This window comes from Hemibagrus wyckioides, linkage group LG25 (genome assembly GCF_019097595.1).
Source record: "Hemibagrus wyckioides isolate EC202008001 linkage group LG25, SWU_Hwy_1.0, whole genome shotgun sequence".
NCBI lineage: Eukaryota > Metazoa > Chordata > Actinopteri > Siluriformes > Bagridae > Hemibagrus > Hemibagrus wyckioides.
The window spans coordinates 20,585,892-20,599,045 of record NC_080734.1 but is presented as its reverse complement, the minus strand read 5'-3'; the positions used below and the strand labels follow the sequence as shown (position 1 = coordinate 20,599,045).

At 41.4% G+C, this 13,154-nt stretch overlaps 1 protein-coding gene across 2 annotated transcripts in view; it reads right to left on the bottom strand.

Moving 5' to 3' along the window:
* The window catches only part of atf6 (activating transcription factor 6), a 40,270-nt gene that overhangs the window by 23,415 nt on the left and 3,701 nt on the right, over positions 1-13,154 (bottom strand). The window contains exons 5-6 of one of the 2 annotated variants that reach the window (XM_058378736.1): positions 9,654-9,783; positions 8,873-9,064 (exon numbers count right to left, since the gene is read on the bottom strand). In XM_058378736.1, coding sequence (XP_058234719.1) covers positions 8,873-9,064; positions 9,654-9,783 — 322 coding nt within the window. The remainder of the gene's footprint in view (positions 1-8,872; positions 9,065-9,653; positions 9,784-13,154) is intronic. The other variant, XM_058378737.1, reaches the window with a different exon arrangement.

The following is a 13,154-nucleotide window of genomic DNA, read 5'->3' as shown; positions in this document are numbered from 1 at the left end:
ATTATGATGGTCCAGTGATATTACATTTCTGGCTCAAACATCAAATGGTCCAGATAAGGAACAAACAGAACTGAACCGAGTGCCGAGTCATTAGTGAATAGTTCATGGTAAGTTCATGGTAGGACAATTTAAAGTAATAATGTTTTGGTTTTAGTGGTGCTTCACATTCCCACTTTTTATTAGCACCATACACTCAGAACCTTCGCAGTAAGGAGATTTAAACACTTTCTGTTTTTGTCTAATTGTCTTTATATGCATTTTTGTCATGGTGTTAATCAGAGCAGAAAATTAAAGTTAAATGAAATAAAATGATGAAAGTCGGAAAACTTTCCATTCTAATCTAACGTCTCTAGGTTGTTAATATTCCTAGAAATTACAATATTATGATTTGCACCTGAGGATCAATTACAGAAGCTTTGCTGGTCTCATTTTCAGAATAGTAGAGTTGTTAAACTGTGACTGATGGTTTCATGTGTTGGTTGATTCCAGTGTTTACAGTAACTACAGTTTTTTTCCCACAAAGTACTTTGTTAAGAGATGGTTAAAATTACAGCCATAGCAGATATCACTGACTGACATTTTAAAAAGGATGAAAACCGTCAACAACCTGACCCTCAACAACGTTCTCAGAAGGGAGTCTTGTTTCTTCACTTAGTTTGTCAGTCAGGGCACGAGGATACACTGTCATCTCTAAGCATCTCAACATGAAACTGAATCTCAAGAACACACACACACAGAAAATATGCTGTGGTTTCTTTTCTTTTGTTTCTCAATATTACATTGGATGAAGCAGAAACACACAACACTAGATTAAATTTAGGGGAACAGCAAAGCACAAGTGACATACAGTCTTATACAGTCTGTAACAATCTTATACAGTCTGTAACAGTTGAGCAGATACTCTTAATGGAGATTATGAGGCTAGTGGAGCTAATCACGTAAAGTTTCCCTGGTGGCTTAGTCATGGTTTCCTTAAAAACAAAGCACAACAATGCTGCCACCAAAATAAGTCATGTGGAACTGAATGTGGGGCTTCTAACTGGAGGGAACGAGAGGAAAAGGGAGTAATCTGATGCCATCTTCAGACCACAGTCTGCAAGTTCTAGCAAAAAAAGTCACAGAAATTAAAACACTGGGCAGAACCTAATAATGAACATGAAACCTTTGAAAATGGTGACCTCCACAGCTGTAAGCTCACAACATTGAGAACCACGGCTCACGGGCAACAAACTCAACTCAGCTACAGTCAAAGGGGAAAACCCCCTCCTTGAATTCTGTGGTTTTATTTATCAAGACCTAAATAACAACTCTGTTCTCCTCACCAACTCCTCATTGTTACACAAACAAATAACCTCAGATGACCAAAAAAACCCAACAACACAAGAAGAGATTTCAATATATGGTGTTTTTTCCTAAAACGTAAACATTCAGAAAGCGGGTGGAAAAGTAAGTACACCCTTTAATAACATGTACATGACATGAAGTAACAGCAAGAAACTCCATTAACAACACTACCTCACCACACTACCTCATATAAATTTCTCTGTAGGAGTTTCTTAGTCTCTCACACTGTTTTAGAGAAGTTATCTTCTTTAATCATTAAGATGTCGCTTTTTCTGGTGAGTTTGGGATCATTGTCCTGTTGCATGATCCAATTTTAGCCCAGTTCAATCTGCTGGACAGATGACCTCACATTTATCTCAATAATATTCTGGTATAAAGTGGAGTTCATGGCTGTTTCAGTGACTGCAGGTTTTCCAGATCCTGTGGCTATAAAACAAGTCCAGATCATCACCTCTCCTCCTCCATGCTGACAGTTATGAGGTGTCTGTGCATGATGACCAGTCTTCTCCAGCTTGGTCTCATCAGTTTAAAGGTCATTGTCCCAGAGCATTTGTTGTTTGTTCAGATGCATTTTTAACAAACTTAACTCATGCTCCATATGTTTTTAGGAGAAAAGGAGCTTTTTCCTAATAATCCTTCCATGAGAGAAACCTGTTCAGCCTTTTTCTGATTGTGATGTCATCAACATAAACATTTCTGCTTACATCTCTGAACATTAAACAGTCTGAACTTGGACTGAATTTGCTGGGATGTTCACTACTGAAAGATTAGCCGTTGTCTTGAAGGCTCTCTGTTTGTAAACGATCCTTCTCACAGTAGAATGGTGAAGATCATAATGTTTGGAGATGCCATTATAACCCTGTCCAGATTGAGGAGCAGTACGTTGGATCTCTGATGTCGTGGCTGATCTTTAGTAATTAGCAGTGCAGCATTTTGCTCTCATGGCCTGCTACAAATGAGATGAATAGGCAGACACTAGCCACTAGCTTCTCTAGCGTTCCTGAGCAATCTTAGACCATTCCTCATGAGCAATGAACCTGTGTGATGAGATTTTCTATGGGGTTTAAGTCAGGTGACTGTGATGGCCATTGTAGAATGACATTTTCTCCTAGGATTTCCTAATACTTGAATGAATCCATCTTGCCTTCCTTCCACACACTGCAGTGCCAGAGGACATGAAGCAGCCCCAGAGCTGCACCATGCTTAACTGTAGTGTTCTTTTCCGAGTATGCTTCATTCTTCTTTCTCCAGACATACTGCTGATCCATTGGGCCAAAAAGTTCCATTTTTATTTCATCACTCCACAGAAAAGAATCCCAAAACCTCTGTGGTTTATATTGCGCATATTAAAACCGACATTTCTTGCTTTTGGGTCAGTGGTGTTGTACGCCTTGGAGTTCTGCCAAGGAAACCTTCTGCATTCAGTACATGCCTCACTGTGCAGACCAAAACCTCTGTGTTTTTTGCCACCAAGTCTCGCTGCAGGTCTTTTGCAGTCACTTGCAGGTTTTTCTCAACCTGCCTTCTTAGGAATCTGGCCGTCGATAGTTTCCTTGTTCTGCCACCTCCAGGTAATGTAACTACTGTTCTTTGAACTTGTGAACTATGCCACTAATGGTGTCTCTAGGAACATTCAGTGCCTTTGCTGTATTTTTGTATCCTGTTCCTTGTTTGCGAAGTACAAAGATCAGTTTTCTTAACTTTTTAGGATATTCTTTTGACTTTTTGGATAATTCTAACATGCAGTCAAATGTGATACTCAACCTCTAGCCAGTTCATTTACTGCTAAATGTGTTTTAGCTCAAGCACATCTGGCGAAACTAATGAAGCCTTTGATTAGTTGCATCAGATGTGTTTGTGACAACACCTGTTTATCATATTTGTGCTGTTGTGAGGGATTCTGTTCAGAGAGCTGAATATTTCTGAGACTGCAGAATTCATCAGAAGTTACATTTTCAGTTAAAAAAAAATTTGGGGAAACCATTAGAAGAATTCATTGTGTTGAGCTATTTCACTTACTGATGTCTGATTTGTTTATGGCAAACAGCTGAAGGTTTGTACATTTTGACAATAAACATGATTTGCAATGGGGGTTGAAGAAATTGTGATTATAACTGTAAAACTAAAATCAGTATCAGAGGTGTGAGCATCACACTGGCTCACTGCAACGTGCAGAAATACCAGCTGAAGTGTGACAACATATTTAGTAGAATAAGACCAGACCAAAAAACTGTGGCTCTAATCAGAGCTGCACATATGAACAAATAAATTCTATATGGTTTCAGGTTGTGGAATATTACAGCGCAACAAATAAGAGCTCTAAGTCTTAACAGACACCATCAACAATACAATAGGAACATTACTGCTGTCTAACACAATGTCCTTATACAGCCAACACAATGCACTACATGTAGTGTACATCATCTGACCCAAAAATGTCAGAAACAACTGAATGCAGAGTTGTTAAAATAGAGCTCTGTCTTTATATACTTATTAATGAAGCTATATCCTCATGAAATGGGTTTGCTTAAATAAGCCACCACTGCTAGATATTTCTACACTATATAGGTTGAAATTAAATTGGCTTTTTAGTAAAAGCCTAGTTGAGTTTCTGACATGCAACATAATAGCACTCAACTTTGTTTTAGATGTGTTTCTGGATTTTCACGTGAATGATTTTGTCTGCAGTCCTATTTTAAGGTTACTCACAAACACACACAGACAAATACAGACACACAAACACACACAGACAAATACAGACACACAGAAACACACACAGACACACAGACAAATACAGACACACAGAAACACACACAGACACACAGACAAATACAGACACACAGAAACACACACAGACAAATAAGGAGACACAGAAACACACACAGACAAATACAGACACACAGAAACACACACAGACAAATACAGACACACAGAAACACACACAGACAAATACAGACACACAGAAACACACACAGACAAATACAGACACACAGAAACACACACAGACAAATACAGACACACAGAAACACACACAGACAAATACAGACACACAGAAACACACACAGACACACAGACAAATACAGACACACAGAAACACACACAGACAAATACAGACACACAGAAACACACACAGACAAATACAGACACACAGAAACACACACAGACAAATACAGACACACAGAAACACACACAGACAAATACAGACACACAGAAACACACACAGACAAATACAGACACACAGAAACACACACAGACAAATACAGACACACAGAAACACACACAGACAAATACAGACACACAGAAACACACACAGACAAATACAGACACACAGAAACACACACAGACAAATACAGACACACAGAAACACACACAGACAAATACAGACACACAGAAACACACACAGACAAATACAGACACACAGAAACACACACAGACAAATACAGACACACAGAAACACACACAGACACACAGACAAATACAGACACACAGAAACACACACAGACAAATACAGACACACAGAAACACACACAGACAAATACAGACACACAGAAACACACACAGACAAAGACAGACACACGGAAACACACACAGACAAATACAGACACACAGAAACACACACAGACAAATACAGACACACGGAAACACACACAGACAAATACAGACACACGGAAACACACACAGACACACAGACAAATACAGACACACAGAAACACACACAGACACACAGACAAATACAGACACACAGAAACACACACAGACAAATACAGACACACAGAAACACACACAGACAAATACAGACACACGGAAACACACACAGACACACAGACAAATACAGACACACAGAAACACACACAGACAAATACAGACACACAGAAACACACACAGACAAATACAGACACACGGAAACACACACAGACAAATACAGACACACGGAAACACACACAGACAAATACAGACACACGGAAACACACACAGACAAATACAGACACACGGAAACACACACAGACAAATACAGACACACGGAAACACACACAGACAAATACAGACACACGGAAACACACACAGACAAATACAGACACACGGAAACACAAACAGACAAATAAGGAGACACAGAAACACACACAGACAAATACAGACACACAGAAACACACACAGACAAATACAGACACACACAGACAAATAAGGAGACACAGAAACACACACAGACAAATACAGACACACAGAAACACACACAGACAAATACAGACACAGAAACACACACAGACAAATAAGGAGACACAGAAACACACACAGACAAATACAGACAAATACAGACACACAGAAACACACACAGACAAATACAGACACACAGAAACACACACAGACAAATACAGACACACAGAAACACACACAGACAAATACAGACACACAGAAACACACACAGACAAATACAGACACACAGAAACACACACAGACAAATACAGACACACAGAAACACACACAGACAAATAAGGAAACACAGAAACACACATAGACAAATACAGACACACACAGACAAATACAGACACACAGAAACACACACAGACAAATACAGACACACAGAAACACACACAGACAAATACAGACACACAGAAACACACACAGACAAATACAGACACACAGAAACACACACAGACAAATACAGACACACAGAAACACACACAGACAAATACAGACACACAGAAACACACACAGACAAATACAGACACAGAAACACACACAGACAAATACAGACAAATACAGACACACAGAAACACACACAGACAAATACAGACACACAGAAACACACACAGACAAATACAGACACACAGAAACACACACAGACAAATACAGACACACAGAAACACACACAGACAAATACAGACACACAGAAACACACACAGACAAATACAGACACACAGAAACACACACAGACAAATACAGACACACAGAAACACACACAGACAAATACAGACACACAGAAACACACACAGACAAATACAGACACACAGAAACACACACAGACAAATACAGACACACAGAAACACACACAGACAAATACAGACACACAGAAACACACACAGACAAATACAGACACACAGAAACACACACAGACAAATACAGACACACAGAAACACACACAGACAAATACAGACACACAGAAACACACACAGACAAATACAGACACACAGAAACACACACAGACAAATAAGGAGACACGGAAACACACACAGACACACAGACAAATACAGACACACAGAAACACACACAGACAAATACAGACACACGGAAACACACACAGACAAATACAGACACACGGAAACACACACAGACAAATACAGACACACGGAAACACACACACAAATACAGACACACACAGACACACACAGACAAATACAGACACACGGAAACACACACAGACAAATACAGACACACGGAAACACACACAGATACACACACACACACACACACACAGAAACACACACAGACAAATACAGACACACGGAAACACACACAGACAAAGACAGACACACGGAAACACACACAGACAAAGACAGACACACGGAAACACACACAGACACACAGACAAATACAGACACACAGAAACACACACAGACAAATACAGACACACAGAAACACACACAGACAAATACAGACACACGGAAACACACACAGACAAATACAGACACACGGAAACACACACAGACAAATACAGACACACGGAAACACACACAGACAAATACAGACACACGGAAACACACACAGACAAATACAGACACACGGAAACACACACAGACAAATACAGACACACGGAAACACACACAGACAAATACAGACACACGGAAACACAAACAGACAAATAAGGAGACACAGAAACACACACAGACAAATACAGACACACAGAAACACACACAGACAAATACAGACACACACAGACAAATACAGACACACAGAAACACACACAGACAAATACAGACACACAGAAACACACACAGACAAATACAGACACAGAAACACACACAGACAAATACAGACACAGAAACACACACAGACAAATACAGACAAATACAGACACACAGAAACACACACAGACAAATACAGACACACAGAAACACACACAGACAAATACAGACACACAGAAACACACACAGACAAATACAGACACACAGAAACACACACAGACAAATACAGACACACAGAAACACACACAGACAAATACAGACACACAGAAACACACACAGACAAATAAGGAAACACAGAAACACACATAGACAAATACAGACACACACAGACAAATACAGACACACAGAAACACACACAGACAAATACAGACACACAGAAACACACACAGACAAATACAGACACACAGAAACACACACAGACAAATACAGACACACAGAAACACACACAGACAAATACAGACACACAGAAACACACACAGACAAATACAGACACAGAAACACACACAGACAAATACAGACACAGAAACACACACAGACAAATACAGACAAATACAGACACAGAAACACACACAGACAAATACAGACACACAGAAACACACACAGACAAATACAGACACACAGAAACACACACAGACAAATACAGACACACAGAAACACACACAGACAAATACAGACACACACAGACAAATACAGACACACAGAAACACACACAGACAAATAAGGAAACACAGAAACACACATAGACAAATACAGACACACAGAAACACACACAGACAAATACAGACACACAGAAACACACATAGACAAATACAGACACACAGAAACACACACAGACAAATACAGACACACAGAAACACACACAGACAAATACAGACACACAGAAACACACACAGACAAATACAGACACACAGAAACACACACAGACAAATACAGACACACAGAAACACACACAGACAAATACAGACACACAGAAACACACACAGACAAATAAGGAAACACAGAAACACACACAGACACACAGACAAATACAGACACACAGAAACACAGAAATACAGAGACACAGAGAGACACACAGAGACACACACAGAGACACAGAGACACACACAGAGAAATACAGAGACACAGAGAGACACACAGACACACACAGAGACACAGAGACACACACAGAGAAATACAGAGACACAGAGAGACACACAGAGACACACACAGAGAAATACAGAGACACAGAGAGACACACAGACATATATAAATACACAGAGGCACTTCTACAGTGTGAGGGATTCTACTGCTGGTTGTAGGTAAAGCACTTACTGTAGTTGTATAAACACCAACATTTAAGCCATTGCCTTCTTTGAGGAAAATACAATCAAACATATCTAGGTCTAAATAATAATAACATCAATATTTACAGATGAATGATTATTAAAATTGCTCCTCATTCCATCCCTGATTAATATACAAGTCTAGACCTGAAGCTAAAACACACACAGTGCTGTGCTACAGCTCAGAAAAGGCTGAGATGAGGATGTTCACACCAGAATGGTTTGAGCGACTGAACGATTCCTGACCTGCAGGGGGAGCCGGCTGAATGGTGACAGGTGCAGGTTTGACCACTGGCACTATGGTAGCCTGCACTGGCTGGATAATGATGGTTTTGGTCGGCAGGGCTGCAGTCTGAGTGATGGGCAGTGCTGTGATGAGTGGTTTAGGCTGAATGGAGACTTTAGGGCTCAGAGGAATGGGCCTCATAACAGGTTTAGCTACAAGAACAAGAAAAAAAACAACAACTAAACACTAATACTCTTCTGACTCGATAAAAAACACAACATTATTGACCAAAACTGCACTACACTGTGCTTTGGTGTCCATATTGTCAGAATAACCATGAATTTCATTAGAATAAATTCAGGAGTGCAGGATAAATGCACAAGTTAACTTAGTGTTTATTTTCTGGACTGCAATAATGAAGCTCTGATAGTGTATCTATTTCCTATAGATATAACATGATTTAGTCCAAGTTAAAAGCTGTGATCTGGATCAAACTAACAAAATGACCCCAGGTAGGAAAAATTCCACAAACTTTTGCTGAAAAAGCTTTTACTTCTTCTTTCTTTTCTTTCTCTAAAATTTTTTAAATAAATATTAAATTTAAATGCAAAACATTTATGATGCTATGAGGTCATTTTAGCTGTGTTCCACTGTCCACTGAGTCCAGCTGAAATAAATCAATTAATATTTCATGCTGTCTCATGTCTCACTAAACTTTGTGTGCAGTGTGTGTGTGTGTGTGTGTGTGTGCATACAACAGAATTGTCGGTCTCTAGCTTGATGATTAGCAGAAGGTTTCACCTTTTATCTGATTGGTCTTCTTGACTGGCTTCTTTGCAGGAGGTGGTTCAACAGAGCCACTGGAGTCGGAGCAGACAGAGAGTGGAGAGGGCTGAGAGTGGATGGAGAGAGGAGACAGAGCTTCATCCTGCTGAGGACAGAAAAGAACACACAGATGTACAAATACAGCATGCAGAAATTCACACCTGTGTACAAGAAGCTAACAATCCTGCACCTAATTCATGACAGCAGCTCCTCTCTCTCTCTTTAGCATAAACCTGGCTGGTTGACAGACCACCCAACACGCACACATATACACACACACATACACACACATACACACAGAACAAGGGTAACAGAGAACAGAAATGTGTGTGACGAAAGAGTGCCGTTAGAGCTTGCTGGAGAGAAATGCAGTGTTAAATCCAAGAACAAATCATCAATGAAACCAAGAAATGTGGGATAGACAACAGGAAATGTTCAGTGATGGTCTGATCAGTGATGGAACAGGACTCGTGCAGACTCCGAACAAGAAAACAGATTGAGTTGTGAGTTTTACTGGACTGTAGAGAAACTTCTGAAATGAAAGCTCAAAATGACACAGATGAAGAGCTGGAGGCTACAATCATCTTCGAATTAAATTAAAATAATTAATGTTTATAACTCATGCAGTACAATGTGATGCTTCTGTTGCACTTTCATTGAGAGTCCATGTGGAGATCTACACAGTTCTGTCACAATAACGTGCAGGAGCAGGACATTCCCTATGTAGCTGCTGCAGCTCTATGACTCCAGTCTGGTCTTGGAAATAAGATGTGCTCACAGCGATGATTGTTCACTCTCAGCCAATCATGTTTCTGCTTGGAAACAGAGGTTGAGTTGTTTAAACTCTACAGATTTCCCTCTTCTAGAAAATATAGCTTAATCATTGCAGCAAAGGAGGAATGAAGCCAAATATAAGACACAATACAACAGTGGAAATGCACTGCTTAACGTTAGAGCATGTGGAAACGAGAGCTGGATATTTATACAGCAGTTTAATCACAGATTCTGTCACGCAGCATCTTCATGAACAAAACAGAAATCATGATGTAGATGTAGATTCCTAATCTGAAGGTGGCCATTATCCTATAAAGTCTAATCTGGCATATAACACAATAGTTATATATCTAATAGTGAGCATGCGTTTCTTCAAAATATACCATGAATAAATCTAGGCAGCTGTTTGAGAGACATCACAGCATCAGTGTAGGGAGAGACTGGCAGGGTGAGGGGATGAGTGTTACCTCAGTGATGTTCATTAGTGATACACTGGCTGTGGGATGGAACAGTACACTGAGCTGTCAGCACGCTGCCACTTCCTCTTACGATGAGACTAATGAGCAAGGTGACACAAGGGTAACTGAGATGTTCATTAGCTCTCTCTCCCTCTCTCTCTTTTCTCTCTCTCCCTCACTTTTCTCTCTCTCTTTTCCTCAGACACACACACACACACCCCAAGACCATCTGGACAAGTTAATGCTTATTCTCAGAACAGCTGTAAAAGGTCAATCTTCATTATTTCTCAGTCTTGCTAATTATGTGTTTCCTCAATCATGTACACTTCCTGGCACCTTGATCAGGTTACACTAACCATATAGCAACAATTACTCGCTACACTTCTGCTGTGATACACACAATAATATGTGTACAATTATTAGCCAGACTGCTGTTAGCCAGTGAACCAGGAGGCTTTTAGCCAGTGAACCAGACTGCTGTTAGCCAGTGAACCAGGAGGCTTTTAGCCAGTGAACCAGGCGGCTGTTAGCCAGTGAACCAGACTGCTGTTAGCCAGTGATCCAGGAGGCTTTTAGCCAGTGAACCAGACTGCTGTTAGCCAGTGAACCAGACTGCTGTTAGCCAGTGATCCAGGAGGCTTTTAGCCAGTGAACCAGACTGCTGTTAGCCAGTGAACCAGACTGCTGTTAGCCAGTGAACCAGACTGCTGTTAGCCAGTGAACCAGGCGGCTGTTAGCCAGTGAACCAGGAGGCTGTTAGCCAGTGAACCAGACTGCTGTTAGCCAGTGAACCAGACTGCTGTTAGCCAGTGAACCAGGAGGCTGTTAGCCAGTGAACCAGGAGGCTGTTAGCCAGTGAACCAGACTGCTGTTAGCCAGTGAACCAGGAGGCTGTTAGCCAGTGAACCAGGAGGCTTTTAGCCAGTGAACCAGACTGCTGTTAGCCAGTGAACCAGGAGGCTTTTAGCCAGTGAACCAGGAGGCTTTTAGCCAGTGAACCAGACTGCTGTTAGCCAGTGAACCAGACTGCTGTTAGCCAGTGAACCGGGAGGCTTTTAGCCAGTGAACCGGGAGGCTTTTAGCCAGTGAACCAGGCGGCTGTTAGCCAGTGAACCAGACTGCTGTTAGCCAGTGAACCAGGCGGCTGTTAGCCAGTGAACCAGACTGCTGTTAGCCAGTGAACCAGACTGCTGTTAGCCAGTGAACCAGGCGGCTGTTAGCCAGTGAACCAGACTGCTGTTAGCCAGTGAACCAGACTGCTGTTAGCCAGTGAACCAGACTGCTGTTAGCCAGTGAACCAGGCGGCTGTTAGCCAGTGAACCAGGAGGCTGTTAGCCAGTGAACCAGGAGGCTGTTAGCCAGTGAACCAGACTGCTGTTAGCCAGTGAACCAGACTGCTGTTAGCCAGTGAACCAGACTGCTGTTAGCCAGTGAACCAGGCGGCTGTTAGCCAGTGAACCAGGAGGCTGTTAGCCAGTGAACCGGGAGGCTGTTAGCCAGTGAACCAGACTGCTGTTAGCCAGTGAACCAGACTGCTGTTAGCCAGTGAACCAGACTGCTGTTAGCCAGTGAACTAGACTGCTGTTAGCCAGTGAACCAGACTGCTGTTAGCCAGTGAACCAGACTGCTGTTAGCCAGTGAACCAGACTGCTGTTAGCCAGTGAACCAGACTGCTGTTAGCCAGTGAACCAGACTGCTGTTAGCCAGTGAACCAGGCGGCTTTTAGCCCTTAGTGATGTTTGGTTGAAGTTGTGTTCTAAAATCCCAGCAATGCCGTGTTACCTGATATAATCACACCTTTGACACACCCACCATGAGGCCATTGCCATATCTGTGTCACTGTTGTGGAAAAAATAGTTTGACCCTCTGGTCAGGGTGGTGCAGTGATGGACCAGATGGAAAATAAATAAGACAGGGCGTGCTGCAACAGGAAATACATCAAAAGTATCATGGTGTGCTGCTGCCCAGCGTGAAGTGCCACAAAATTGATTATTTCCCCATAACAGCACACCCTGAAGTATTTTTGTCACAGACATTTGACCTCACAGTGACCTTCACCTTGTTCTGATCAACTGCTAAATCTAATCAGTTCTTCTGCTAGTTCTAATGATAATGTCACATAAATACTGCGAACATTCAGACACTCGTACGTACGATATCACACTGACGAGAGTGTCGGACAGATGGACGTACAGACCACCCGAGAATATCAGCAATGGAGGCATAGAAGAGCAGCTTGTTACTG